At 42.6% G+C, this 12,714-nt stretch overlaps 1 protein-coding gene across 1 annotated transcript in view; it reads left to right on the top strand.

The window, feature by feature from the left end:
* The first annotated feature begins 379 nt into the window (after positions 1 to 379).
* LOC139717643 (intermembrane lipid transfer protein VPS13D-like) overlaps positions 380 to 12,714 on the top strand; it is a 37,728-nt gene continuing 25,393 nt past the window's right edge. Inside the window, exons 1-11 of the mRNA XM_071629150.1 lie at positions 380 to 404; positions 1,083 to 1,248; positions 2,221 to 2,384; positions 3,065 to 3,253; positions 4,274 to 4,413; positions 5,280 to 5,430; positions 5,869 to 7,811; positions 8,656 to 8,857; positions 10,258 to 10,516; positions 11,498 to 11,678; positions 12,025 to 12,666. Of these exons, the coding sequence (XP_071485251.1) occupies positions 380 to 404; positions 1,083 to 1,248; positions 2,221 to 2,384; positions 3,065 to 3,253; positions 4,274 to 4,413; positions 5,280 to 5,430; positions 5,869 to 7,811; positions 8,656 to 8,857; positions 10,258 to 10,516; positions 11,498 to 11,678; positions 12,025 to 12,666 (4,062 nt within the window). The remainder of the gene's footprint in view (positions 405 to 1,082; positions 1,249 to 2,220; positions 2,385 to 3,064; positions 3,254 to 4,273; positions 4,414 to 5,279; positions 5,431 to 5,868; positions 7,812 to 8,655; positions 8,858 to 10,257; positions 10,517 to 11,497; positions 11,679 to 12,024; positions 12,667 to 12,714) is intronic.

Raw genomic sequence — 12,714 nt, 5'->3', positions numbered from 1 at the left:
CTGGCAGAAACTGGACCTGCTAATTGCTCCAAGGTACTGAATGAATCAAAAATATCAGAATCAAACAACAGTCAAGCATCTTTTGAAGTCATTGAAGCTGTGAACAAAACAAAAATCAGGACATCTCTCAATTTCAAATTCCAACCCGATTTTTGTTTTCTAGCCAATGTGATAGGTTGTTGCAAAATTTGATGAATATGTACAGCTTCTATGCATGACACATCAGTTTTCCTGTGAATGGTTAAGGGTTATAAAATGTAATTTTCCTTCATCCATCTCTCCCACCAGCCAATCAGACCTGGAGGCAACCATCCGACAGAGGACACAAGCCCTTTTGGAGGAGTCCAGACTGCTGGAGATGCAATTCTCTGTCGATAAGATGTCTCTTGAAGTACAGAGCAGAGGTTAGATAACATCAATGTGGGCAGCTGGCAATTTTTGCAAACCTTATAAATTTCCAGCAGATTTCACTATCACATTGGGCTCGACTTTTTAGCATGTCACACGATTCAAGACTTGATCACGTTAATTTTCAATGTGGATATGAGAAGTGTCCTGTTTTAGATGAGGTGTATGTGCCCATGTCTGAGAATCTGAAAAAGGGGAAAAACAAAATATGAGGTATACCTTTGTTTGCATGATATTCTAAAATGAGATTCGAGATTTTTATATTTCCCAGCGAAACATTATTACATTTCCCGGAGTTCTTACAAATCCTGGTGTTGTTACAATCCTGGCAACACAGGGCCCTATATATTACCAGAGCGTGTGTTTGTCTGTTATTGTCCGTTGTTTGATATAGATTTACCTATGTAGGTTGCACGGAAAAAGTGCAATGAGATCGCGTGTGGGATACAAGATAACTTTGCAAGAAGAGTTGCCCCCACATCTGAAGAAATGTCATTTTAATGACATTTTTAATGAGATTCCAAAATTGTACGGGGGCCCTGCCTTGTAGAACACTTGAAACATTCTAAACATTCTACAGGACCACCACCACCACCGCCACCAAGTTCTGTGATCAAATGTGATGTACGTACATATAATACTCACAATATGGTGTGACTCTCTGTCTCTCCTAGGGCGCTGTATATCAGAGTTCCAAGTATCCCAGGTGAAGACGATGATGACCAAGAGGCCGTATGACATGTCGGTGTCCCTCAGCGTCCACAGTCTACTGGTCATTGATGCCCTGCAGCAGTTTGGGCCAGACTTCGAGCTCTTGCTAGCCTCGCACAAAGACCTCAGGTATAAATATTTCTGGGCATACGTTGTAATTATCTTCTTTATCGTGGTTTGACTCACTGTATGTGCTGAATTTTTTTGTGGTGGCCCTTTATTTTTGCAGATTTTGTGAATAGGCACTCTCCAAAAAAAACACTATGCTAAAATGTTGACAAAGATTAAAAAAAAAGTCTTTGGACCAAACAGTTTGTTGAGAAGTCACCATTTGTCCTGAACCCTGGACTTTTGTGTGATGGTTTTGTTTTGTTTTTGTTTTTGTTTTTTCTAGTATCATGTAACGAGAAGATCACCAAACATGAAAATAACTACCTGCAGAAATGTTCAACGTACCATTCACAAAAGTATCTGTGTGTGAAATAGCAGCATTTACAATGATTCTTTGTTACAGCTGACATATCACTTGTTGTAAATCCTGTTCTCAAACCTTGCAACCAACATTCCTCAATGACCTCAATCCTTTGCCTGGACTTAATTATGTGTAAAAGTTGGCCTTAGTACTGACACGTGAATCATTTGAGCGCTATAGTATCATGTGCTTGCGATTGACGGATTTCCCTGCACATAACTTGGTATTGAAATTCTCTGATATTTGCTGGCTATGAAGAGTTTGTTGTAATAAAATGAATTGCTGCCTCTTTTATGTTGTAGCCAAAATATGGATCTGTGACTTTGATGTTTGATTGACGCATGTTATCATCATCTAGAAGTAACATACAGTGTACTTACAGTGAAACAAATGACAATTTTCTCATGACACAACACTGGCTCTCCACAATAGCTCAGGCTCTGTATGTAAAGGCTGCAATATTTGAATCTTTGCTGATAGCAGGTTGAACAAATAAGATGTTGAACAAGTAGAGCACATCAACAGTATACCAATATATAAGGAGGGCACAACACTGCATCTCTGTAGCTAGTCTACCCTTTCTAGCCATTTTTCTAAAGTATTTTCCACTGCTCTCTCATATGTGGCAGCCTACACGCCCCCAGTGGCAGCATTGTGGACAGTGAGGCCTCCACTCCTCGGTCACCCACCTCCCCGAGGTCGCCTGCCTCCCCCGCTGAGACTATGATGGCTTCTGCCACACATGCTGAACTGGCCTCTGCCATTCAACAAATGGGGAGTCATGGGAAAGGGGGTGAGTTTAACAGGGAGAAGGACAGACTTTAAAGGGAACTCCCATCCTCATAGTTACGTTGCTTTTTATGAAAGCAGGAAAGTCAGCGAAGTAGATCTTATAAAAACATGAAAAAAGTTATGAACTATTTAAAAAGGTTATAGAGAGTAAGACATAATGGCAACTCTGTGTGATCTAGGTGTTGACAGCTCTCTATTTTTTGTTTATTCATTTTTTTTTTTTACACAAAATTGTACTCATTTTGATTTTCCTCCAACATTTGAGTACAGACAGAACTTATCTCCTGGGCAAAAATGTATAACTGGATACCTTTATCACACACAATTATACCTAGAGCAGGTTTGAAGAAAAATTAACATTTTTGAATCGAAAATTCTGAAATTGATTGTTTTGACCGATAAAAAAAAATCTCCAAAAAAAAATCTCCAAAAAAGAATTGCCAACTTTTAGGATATGTGTCATTCAAATTGCTTGAGGTTGTCAACATTTAAAGATTGTTAATGCATTGGAAAAAGTGTACATGTAAAGGAAAGCTGAGTTTACACCTTGACTTCAATCGGTAAATATTCAGATTCTACTCATGTCATAAACATCTTAGATTGTCAACTGGAAGCTCATCCCAGTGTGTGTGCGTTTGTGCAATCCACAAAGTTGTTGCCTCTGATTTGCCACTCAAACAGGGACCACTCTGCAGCCCCTGTCTGTGGTGCCTCCCAGCATGTCGCCATCGCTAGAGCGCCCTCTGGAGGAGAGGGAGGCACTCATCACCGTAGAGCTGGAGCTGATCAGCGCAGAGTGCCCGTCGAACACCAACGACGACGGTCCCATGCAGGTGGCCGTCATCCAGTTCAACAGCCTGGACTTGATTGGTGAGGCTCTTGCTTTCTGCCCATGTTTGCACCCATCACAGACTGTACAGTATGCGTTAATGAAAACGTCCCACGGAAATAACAAAATTCCATTCATGACAAAACATGCTATTGAATTTCATTAAAAGAGTTGTCATAACGTACGATACATTTCCGTGGAATTCATTATAAGCATTGGCTGGTAATAGGCAAATTCATTAAGTTCGTTTAAAGCGTTCATGCATGATATCAATTCTGTTGAAACTGTTTAAGAATTCCCAACCCTTTGCAAACTGTACATGTATTTATTCACTTAAATCATTGCTGTTATGAGTGATAAGAACCATTGCTGGCTATGTGCAGAAGCTCAGTAGTCTAGTGAATAGGTCCAACTTCCATCTTTGGAAAGTCTTTATATGGGGGGATATGATATCAAAAGGTGATAAAATGGGATGGCAAGAAACCGCAGATTACTGGAGCAAATGGAGGTGTTCTGGTTTTGTGACAAAATAAGGCAAAGCCATGGACGCTGTTGTATGTCAAGCGTGCAGGCTTTATACATGTTTTTCATTACAGTCACGGAATCCCAAATGTTTGATACATGTAGCCATACTTCATTCACTTCAAAGTAACAGATCCAGTATTGAATTTTTTATTACTACCGAGCTTGTCAGTCAGCTTATCCTCATGATGTAGAGCATCATCATAAAGCACTGTGATAGTTAGTCATCTTTTTGCATTAGATTTTTGGCTGATGTATTATTGTGATTTCTTGTGATTTTTGTGATTTTTGTGATTTTTGTGATTTTTGTGATTTTTTTTTTTTTTTTGGGGGGGGGGAGGGGAGGAGAGGGGCGTATGTGTGTATGAATTTACCTCTGACCTTGGTGGGGGGTGGATGGTGAAACAATTGCCCAGTGGAATAGAATGATTGAGGAGAGATAGCAACAGAATTCAGTTGCAATGGAAGAGAGATTAGACTGTTGCTTCAAACAATCCATCCAGTAAAATGGGAGTTTCCCTTTTCCCCCTCCAATGCAGCCAACCAGGAAACCATTGTGGAGCTGCTCTCGTTCTTCCGACGGGCGTTTCCCGACGAGGAAACCAAGGCCAAGACATCCCCAAGCCCAGACGAGGGTGCTCTCTCCAGCACTTACTTCAGGGATACCAGCATCATAGAGGTACGCTGGCTTGTCAGTGAAGACGAGTTCTAGCCCTTGTGATTTTATCGTTTTTCCTCCCCGTTGAATCGCTCCATTGTGAATGGGAACAGGGTTGCCTTAGCAATGTGTTAATTCTATAAGAACTATGATATCTCATAGGCAACAAGGTAACACAGTTTGTAGGAAAATCTGTGGCATGTAGAAGTGATATTGTGTGCATGCCGTGATGTTGTTGTTCTACTTCTATGAAGAATCAGAGTTAATGCCATAGATATTCTATTCATTTTAGAATTCATCCTAAAGACCTTTCTTGCCATTCCAAACTAACTACATTCACTTTTAGAATATCATTCTTGATAAGAGATCAGCTGGCACATCAACTGAAATCAGAGGTAATTAAGTTTTCAAGTTAGCTCTCAAATGAGAGCCAAAGTAGCATACTAGCAAATTAGGTATTTTAGAAAACAAATGTAACTGAAACAGAACATTAGATAGAGAGCATGAGGCAAAAAGAAGAGAAAAAGACATATAACCACAGCAAATAATTTGTAACAAAACAACAGAGACCTTTACTGCCATATACGTACTTCTCCTCATTGAATGTTCAATGACAGTGAATTATACGTACTTCATGGAAGTTAAGGCCAAGCTACATAAATTTTCATCGGAATGAAATTGATCACTAGATTGAGAACTTGGATCTTGTCAAACTGAATTGGCGCCCATATAAACAAAAAGAATAAGTGCTGAAACACAATGCTTGTGATTATTTGAATAGGATTTTTTTAATAGAGAGTGAGGTAATTTTCAGGACTAGATGATGTAAAACTGATGTGTGTTTGTGTTTGTTTTTTCTGCATAAAAAAAAATAATGTCCATCGCAGCCTTCTGACAGTTCATCAACCAGGACGGAAATATCAGCAGACTTTCGCTGCCTCAACATTGTGCTGGTGAGAGGGATAACTGGGCCAAAGGTCAAGGGTCAAAAGGTTGCCACAGCAACCATCAGTGAGGCTCATGTTCAGGCATCGCTGGGTAAGGCTTCTTGTCATTGGGACTCATCATTTAACTTATCAAAACTGTACTCTTGCGCCACAGAGTTGCCAGTGCATATTTATAATTAGCGTTTGAGTTTATAATTTTGTTGCTTTTCTTGGGAAGTTGGTTTTATAGAGGGAACAGCATAGTATCGTCATTAAAAGAATTTCCCCAGTATCAGATTGATTCCATTAAAAAGAAAGAGAGGAAATTCAGTGAGTTCTTTCTATACTAGACAAAACTCTGGTCTAAAAGGTCATTTATGTATTAGCAGTTAAGAATTGAGAGTACAGTATACATATCATTTTTTTTTTCAACGAAATAATTACAATTCATGTGGTGTACAGGCTGAATGTTTGTTTAAATGATGCCCATTTTAATCATTTATGCTTTCAAGCTACTGGCATTTATCTATTCATTATGGCTAATTTCCAGGCGGTGGCATGAAGGTGGAAGGATCTCTTGGTGGCCTCCAATTTCTGGACCTGACTCCAGAGGGCAGCAGACATCAGAAAGTGTTCAGTGTTGGGCAGGATCCAACTACGCAAGGTCCTACGTTGAGAGCTCCTCAATCCCCCAAGCCAAGTGCCGAGGCAGACCTCTTCAGGTCCGCTCTGGACAGCTCCAGATTTAGCGTAGGTGACGATGACACTGACAAGGATGAACTGAAAGCATTCACCTTTTCCTTCAGGAAGTCTCGGGACAAGTCCAATGCCACTGCCATGTCGCTGGGCTCGGTGAAGATCCAGCTTGCGGATGATATCGACAACTCAAACGAAGAGATGATTCTCAATGTCCACCTTGCCTCGCTCTGCTACATCCATGTGCCGCGCTTCCTCCATGAAGTCACGCAGTGCATGGACGAGTTCCAGAGCTCCATCACTAATCTTGCCAACTCACTCCAGAAGGCCGCCAGCGATGCCGCCAGGGAGTTTGTCCAGGCCAAGATGCCAGACCTGATGACCTCTCTGTCTCCGAGCGTGTTCAACACCATGATGGACTCGCCCGGGCAACAAGCCGACCACACCCAGGACATATCCTTCGATATGACAGACTCTCGTGTGATCAAACCAAAGAGCTCCAATGTGAAGTTTGACATCGTCATGGAGACGCCCGTCATCATCATCCCCAGGACTGCATCCAGTTCAGAACTCTTGGTCGGCCACCTTGGAAAGATTAGCCTGACCAACAATGAGAACTCAGAGATCAGTCAGGACATGAGTGTTGAAAGTGCATCGGAGTCTGATACAGGGACAGACATGACAAGGTTCTACTTGAGGATTCAAAATGTGAATCTGTTTTCCTTCAACCACGAGGACAGTAAGTCGCTCTCGAGTCTCACCACAAGCACCATGAGTGCGGATGTGATGAAAGCAGCATCCAGCCCCTACAGTGGCACCCCGATCCTTCACAACACATCCCTGGAAGTGATCGTCAACCAGATCCCTGCCGGATTAGGGCCCCCTGTCATGGATAACAGTGCAGCATTTCTTGACCTTCAGGATGATGTTCTAGGCTTGGATAACTCCTCCTCATCCACATTGCAGGTCACTGGAAGGGTGGTGTCTTCATTGAAAGTCATCCTGTCAAAACATGTCTATGAGCAGATCCTGCAGACTATGGACAACCTGACCTACGCAGAACCGGCGAAGGAACCACCTTCTGCCGCTGACCTTGGAAAGGAGAGGGACAGAAAATCGGGGATTTTCAGTGTCAGAGAATTGGATGCGAATGATGCGGAGGCAAAAGCAGTAGGTTATAGGACGGTCAAAGAAAGTACTCCTTTGCGATCATCAGAAGCCAAAAATCCCATGAGGATATGTGCCAAGTTCACCATGCCTGAACTCTGCATACAGATGCGCGGAGACCTGAGTGACGGCGACCAGGGAGTCGTCGATGTGCAGCTGCAAGACTTCAGCGTGGACTACGAGAAGACTTCCCCCGCAGCGACCTCGATCACCGTCCTCCTACAGTCGCTGGTGATCGAGGACCTCCTCCAGAGACCGGATTCCCGACACAGGCAGCTGGTGGCATCCCACGGCGGCGCTAGGAGGTCGGGCAGTGGTCAGTCGGTGAAGATGGTGCATTCTACGTCCTGTCCCTCCGTGACGTCCATGCCTGCTCTCTCTCCCATGAGGCCCAGCTCTGTGCCGTCGGAACTTAACAAACAAGAGTCGCAGTACTATAACTCTGGCCTGTACAGTCGGCAGACGAGTAGCAGCAGCAGAGGATTCTACCCCTCCACTCCTCCTCCATCTCTTGACGTCTCCATGGAGAACATCGCCACAGACCCCGCCCCTTCCAGTGAGGCACTGGTTCAGATCAGGGTTCTTCTGGTGGACAAGAAATCAGAGGAGTACAAAACCAAGTACAAAAAGGTGAGACTTTTAGAAGAACACTAAAGTGAATCGTGATGACATTCATTCTTATAGTTAATTTGAGGCCCAGAAAGTTGAGAAATATATCCATCTTCCCTGTTACCACTCATAATACTCAGAAGAAAAAAAAATCAAAATATGATGACTCTACAAACAGTATTCCAAAAGTACCTAAAAACATGTGAAATCATTGTATACAAATGATTAATTTCAATTGTACCTCAAAATCTTTTCTCAGTCTCACCCAGCGTGTGATTAGCAGCTCTTCATCTTTTGAAAGTCTGTCAACACAGTCTCTTCTTTAATCATCATGGAGAGCTTTTTAGATAGTTGTGAGACCATATTTCACTAACTGACCATCTGCCATATTACCTGAGGCTCAATTGAGGGTATCGCCAATACGTAGGTGCCGTGCGCAGAGCAGCGTTTTAGATGCATTATGGGATAGCTCATGGGACAAACTTGCCCCGGTTTTGGCTGCACATGCACTTACATCACGCTCTGTCTTTATAAAGAAAAAAATTCTTGCATTTTTTTTTTATTGCTTTGTAGTATTCACCTTATTTGATTAATGTATGAGGTATTTATTTTTTTTAGTAAGAGCATATTTGCATAGTGAACTGATTGTCATTGTCATTATCATTATCACCATCGCATTACAGTTGTTTTTAAAATGATTTACATATTATGTTGCTTTTATCAATACCATCATCACACTTCTATGTCATTTGACATTTCAGTGTATAGGGGTACAAATAGACTGTTGCTATCTACTTTTACCAGTTATGGATAATTCTTGTTGTTGCTATCCTGATCCCGCCATGTTTGCCCTGTTTACATTCAGATCAACCGTTTTGTCGACGTCGAGTTCAACCGCCTGGACATCACCATCAACCAGCAGACATGGGTGGTGCTGCTGGATTTCTTGGGCATCGGGAGCTCCCTCCCCAAGGGGGAATCCCCCCGACCCAGTGATGCAAGGACACCAGAAGCTGGTGGTACAAGCAGGGAGACAAAGGCAACCAAAGCTAGCCCCTCAAGTTCAGGTAAATTTGAGAGCCATCACGACCCGCTCGCCCCATTTCATATAAGGTGTTAGGATAGCAACTCTTACTGAAGTAACAACTTCCCATAGCAACAGCCAATCAGGAAGCTGGATTCTTGTCATTACCATGACAATTGCCATTCCAGCGAGAGCTGCTATCATATCAACTTTTTATGAAATGGGGCCTAGAGTGTTGGTAAAGATCTGCTATTCATGAGGTCTTCCTACTTTGATAATTGTGTAATGTGTCCATTTGAATGGGATATGATTCTGGAGTTGTGTTTTGAGTACCACCCACATAATAGTAACTACGTGTATGTTGTTTGTAGAAGAGATGCTAGTAAGGTAGTTTCCTTAATTATTGTGAAGTCATGCAGTTACATTGATGCTAAATCGTTAAGCTGAATCTTCACGAACTGTTTGACGTGACATTAGACATAGTGACAAGAGTAAGAAGAAATCCAGATGACTTGCTGTGCTGCTTCAGAAAAGATTGCGGAGTAAGCCAGAAATAAACCTCTTCCAGCCCCTATTGTGACAAAACAAAAACGAGAAAAGCACTCTTAGAGCGCAGACCTCCGCCAAGCAGCTACTTTCCACCGATGATCTTGCTCTTCCATAGAGAACAGTGATTTCCACCCATACGTATGCATGCTGAAAAATTGCCCGATTTCCCAATATAGAAGCCTTATGTTATGTCATAAACCCTCAGCTGGGCGACGCACCTCACCCTAGCAGAAACTAGGGCACGCACTTTAGTGCACGTATGAAAACCTCAAATATGTACAGCTTGAACTCCCAAGTTCATTGACCCTACCTGCCAAAATGTAAAAAACCCTTCAAAAAAATCCATACAAATTTCCGGATCACTACCAAAATTTAATCATCTGTTCCTTGTGTCATTCTAAACCTTCCCTGCAAGTTTCATCCAAATCCGTGCACAACTTTATTAGTCATTTTGCACATGGACAAACAAACAAACAAACTAAAAGCTAACTACGTTACTAACAAACAAACCTACGGTAATGAAAACATATCCTCCTCCCTTGGCGGAGGTAATTATTTGAATGTGCTCATTTTATACCATGCTGAACCATTGCCATTTCTGTGCATGAAGAATGCAAGTGGCCATTGATTGCTTCAGTACATGCAAAAAAAAACATGCTGGAGGTACAACTCTACTTCCTTTAAAGAGAAATTTTCTGAAAGTTTGTGAATCAATTCTTGTGGATTCATTTTTGAATTAAGCACAAACTTTGTCAAGTGCACAGTAATGCTAGAGGTGCTTCCTTACAAGAGAAAATTTCTGAAAGTTTCTGATTCCATCCATACGGATTGATCTTTGAATTTAGCAGAGCTTTATTCAAAATTTTGAAATTCTGTTATTATTGTGATCACCAGAAGTTCCTGATGACGTCAACAACATGGAGATGCAGGTCCACCTTGCCTCGCTCTCCCTCATCCTCAACAAGCCCGACTACGAGCTCGCCAGGGCCAGCGTGTCGGAGGTCACGGCCCACATGACAAGCATAGAGGGCAATCTAGAGGTCAAAGGTCACTTGGGAAGCATCTTACTGCTGGACCTGACTCCGCATGGCATTCTCTACCGAGAGAGATTCACAACGAAGGGGGAGGAAGCCCTAAGCTTTCACATTTACAAGTATGTTCACTTCTTGAACTCTCCTTTGTTTCCCACCAGGGCTGTGAGAGCTCAGATTTTAATCTGATTTCAGACTTTTTTTGGTCTTCCCCAAACCCCCCTTTTCAGATATTTTGTAGTTGAGATGCATTGAAATATTTATAGTTTAAAGCATTTCAGACTTTTTTTCCAGAAGTTTCTGATTTTTTCAGATTTTTTTTTCTGCAAATACTCTCACACCCCTGTTCAACATAGATTTCAAGTCTCTTTGTGCATGTCTCAACTAGGATGTAGTGAGGAAAGTCTACTGCAGTTCTTCAGAAATTCAAATCTGATATTTCTGATGACATTTATACCTTGATCAAAGGCATAGACCATGATATTGATAGGTATTTTGAAGCAATTTGATGAATTCCATACTTTTTCCTTGCCTCAAATTATTTGTAATGGCAGCAGTCATGTGTTGGTTCATCCAAGCATGAATATCTTCACTTAGAGACTTGTACTATACAACTGTATATTCTAATTCATACAACAAATCTCAACAACACGTGAAAGATCCTTAACGCCCGATTGGTCAATTGTTTGTCATGTGACAACTAAACACTTTAAATGTACCATGGCACACTGACATTTTGCAGTTTTTGACATTATCGACAATGCAATTTGTGGCAGTATACACAGGTACAAATTGTACTTTTACTCCCATGACAGGCTCAGCCTAATGTTTAGCACCATCACACTACTCTGTTTTCACAGTATACTTTTGCAGTGCACACCCTATCAGTTTCTATCAGCAGCTTCCTTGTGCGATTGAATCATTCACATTTCCTGAAAAGTGCTTGCCACAACAGCACTATATTCTGGTCTTGACTTGTCAATGTCTGTGGCGTGGTATAAAACAAATAGTGAAAAACCTTTACTTGTGCAGTAGAATTAGATTTTACATTTGTGTCCATTCAATATTTATATAATGCATCGTTGCCGCATTCCTATCTTCAGATACGGGCAGCCAGACAGGGAATCCCTGAGGGAGTTTGACATCAGCGTCAAGCTGCGCATGTCGTCGGTCCGCTACGTCCACACCAACCGCTTCCAGTCGGAGGTGGTGGCCTTTGCCCAACACTTCAACCAGCTCCAGGAAGTCCTGGGCACCATGCGGGCAGCGTCAGCAGGCCATCAGGTGAGGCATTTTAACTCTCTCATTCCTGAATTTGTCAGCTGTGTGTCAATTTTCTAGCAATGTGCAAGTTTCCAATATGTAATCCTTCAATCTTCTTGCAGAAATTGACTCCAGCATAATTACAGTGATGATATTCACACCCAAGTTTATCCATTGCATATTGTATTACTCACTGTTCAAAGGTTCAAGGTTATAAAGATGACTGTCATTCTCAGGAACAATAGGTAAAGAAAGCAAAGTTGTTCAAGGTCGTCATGAGAATTACTTGCTCTCTTTCCAGAGTCCATAATTTGTATGCCTTCCACCAGTGGTCTCCAGCATTATCTTCTTCTCTTTTTTTTCTCAGGTATCGGTTGGTCCATCCAGGACTTCTCGTATCAAGCTTGACGTCCAGGCCGGCTCTCCCGTCATGCTGGCCCCTGTGAGTTCTCACTCCCAGGACCTCCTGGTCATCAACCTTGGCAACCTGACCGTATACAACCAGTTCCTCATGTCGGGAACTCCCGGAACCATCATCCACCAGACCTCCAGCCCAAAGATGCGCGCAAGAGACCAGGGTGTGTCCAAGACCTCCGGAGACACCAAGACCTCAGGAGACACCAAGCCCTCTAAGGAAACGAGGAAGGTAGCCTCCAGCACAACTCCCGGACTGAACATCGGGGCCAACACTGGCCTTGATCTGGGAACTTCCTCAGGGGTGTTGACAAGGGCGGCTGCAGGGGCTGGTCCCCGCACCTCAACCCCAGTGCATACCCACAAGCGTTCAAAGGGGAGTTCCAGAGAAAAGGGAACCAAAGAAAGCAAAGAGCGTGATGATGGTGGTGGAAGTGGTGGTGTTGGTAATGCAGAAGGGGCCTGTCTCCTGGACTGCATCCACATTGACCTGGAAGACATGGACCTGTACTCTGCGGAGAGGGTCTCTCATGATGCCTTCAATGTGTCGGATGGAACAGCACTCATCTTCCCTTCATTTGTTGTGCAGAGAAAGGTTTGTACACATCTGAACATAAAGGTCTTTAGAATCATTTGATGTCAG

This window comes from Diadema antillarum, unplaced genomic scaffold (genome assembly GCF_040938485.1).
Source record: "Diadema antillarum isolate AM-2024a unplaced genomic scaffold, OU_Dant_1.0 scf00000079, whole genome shotgun sequence".
NCBI lineage: Eukaryota > Metazoa > Echinodermata > Echinoidea > Diadematoida > Diadematidae > Diadema > Diadema antillarum.
The sequence above is the reverse complement of the archived record's forward strand: the minus strand, read 5'-3'. Positions and strand labels throughout refer to the sequence as shown.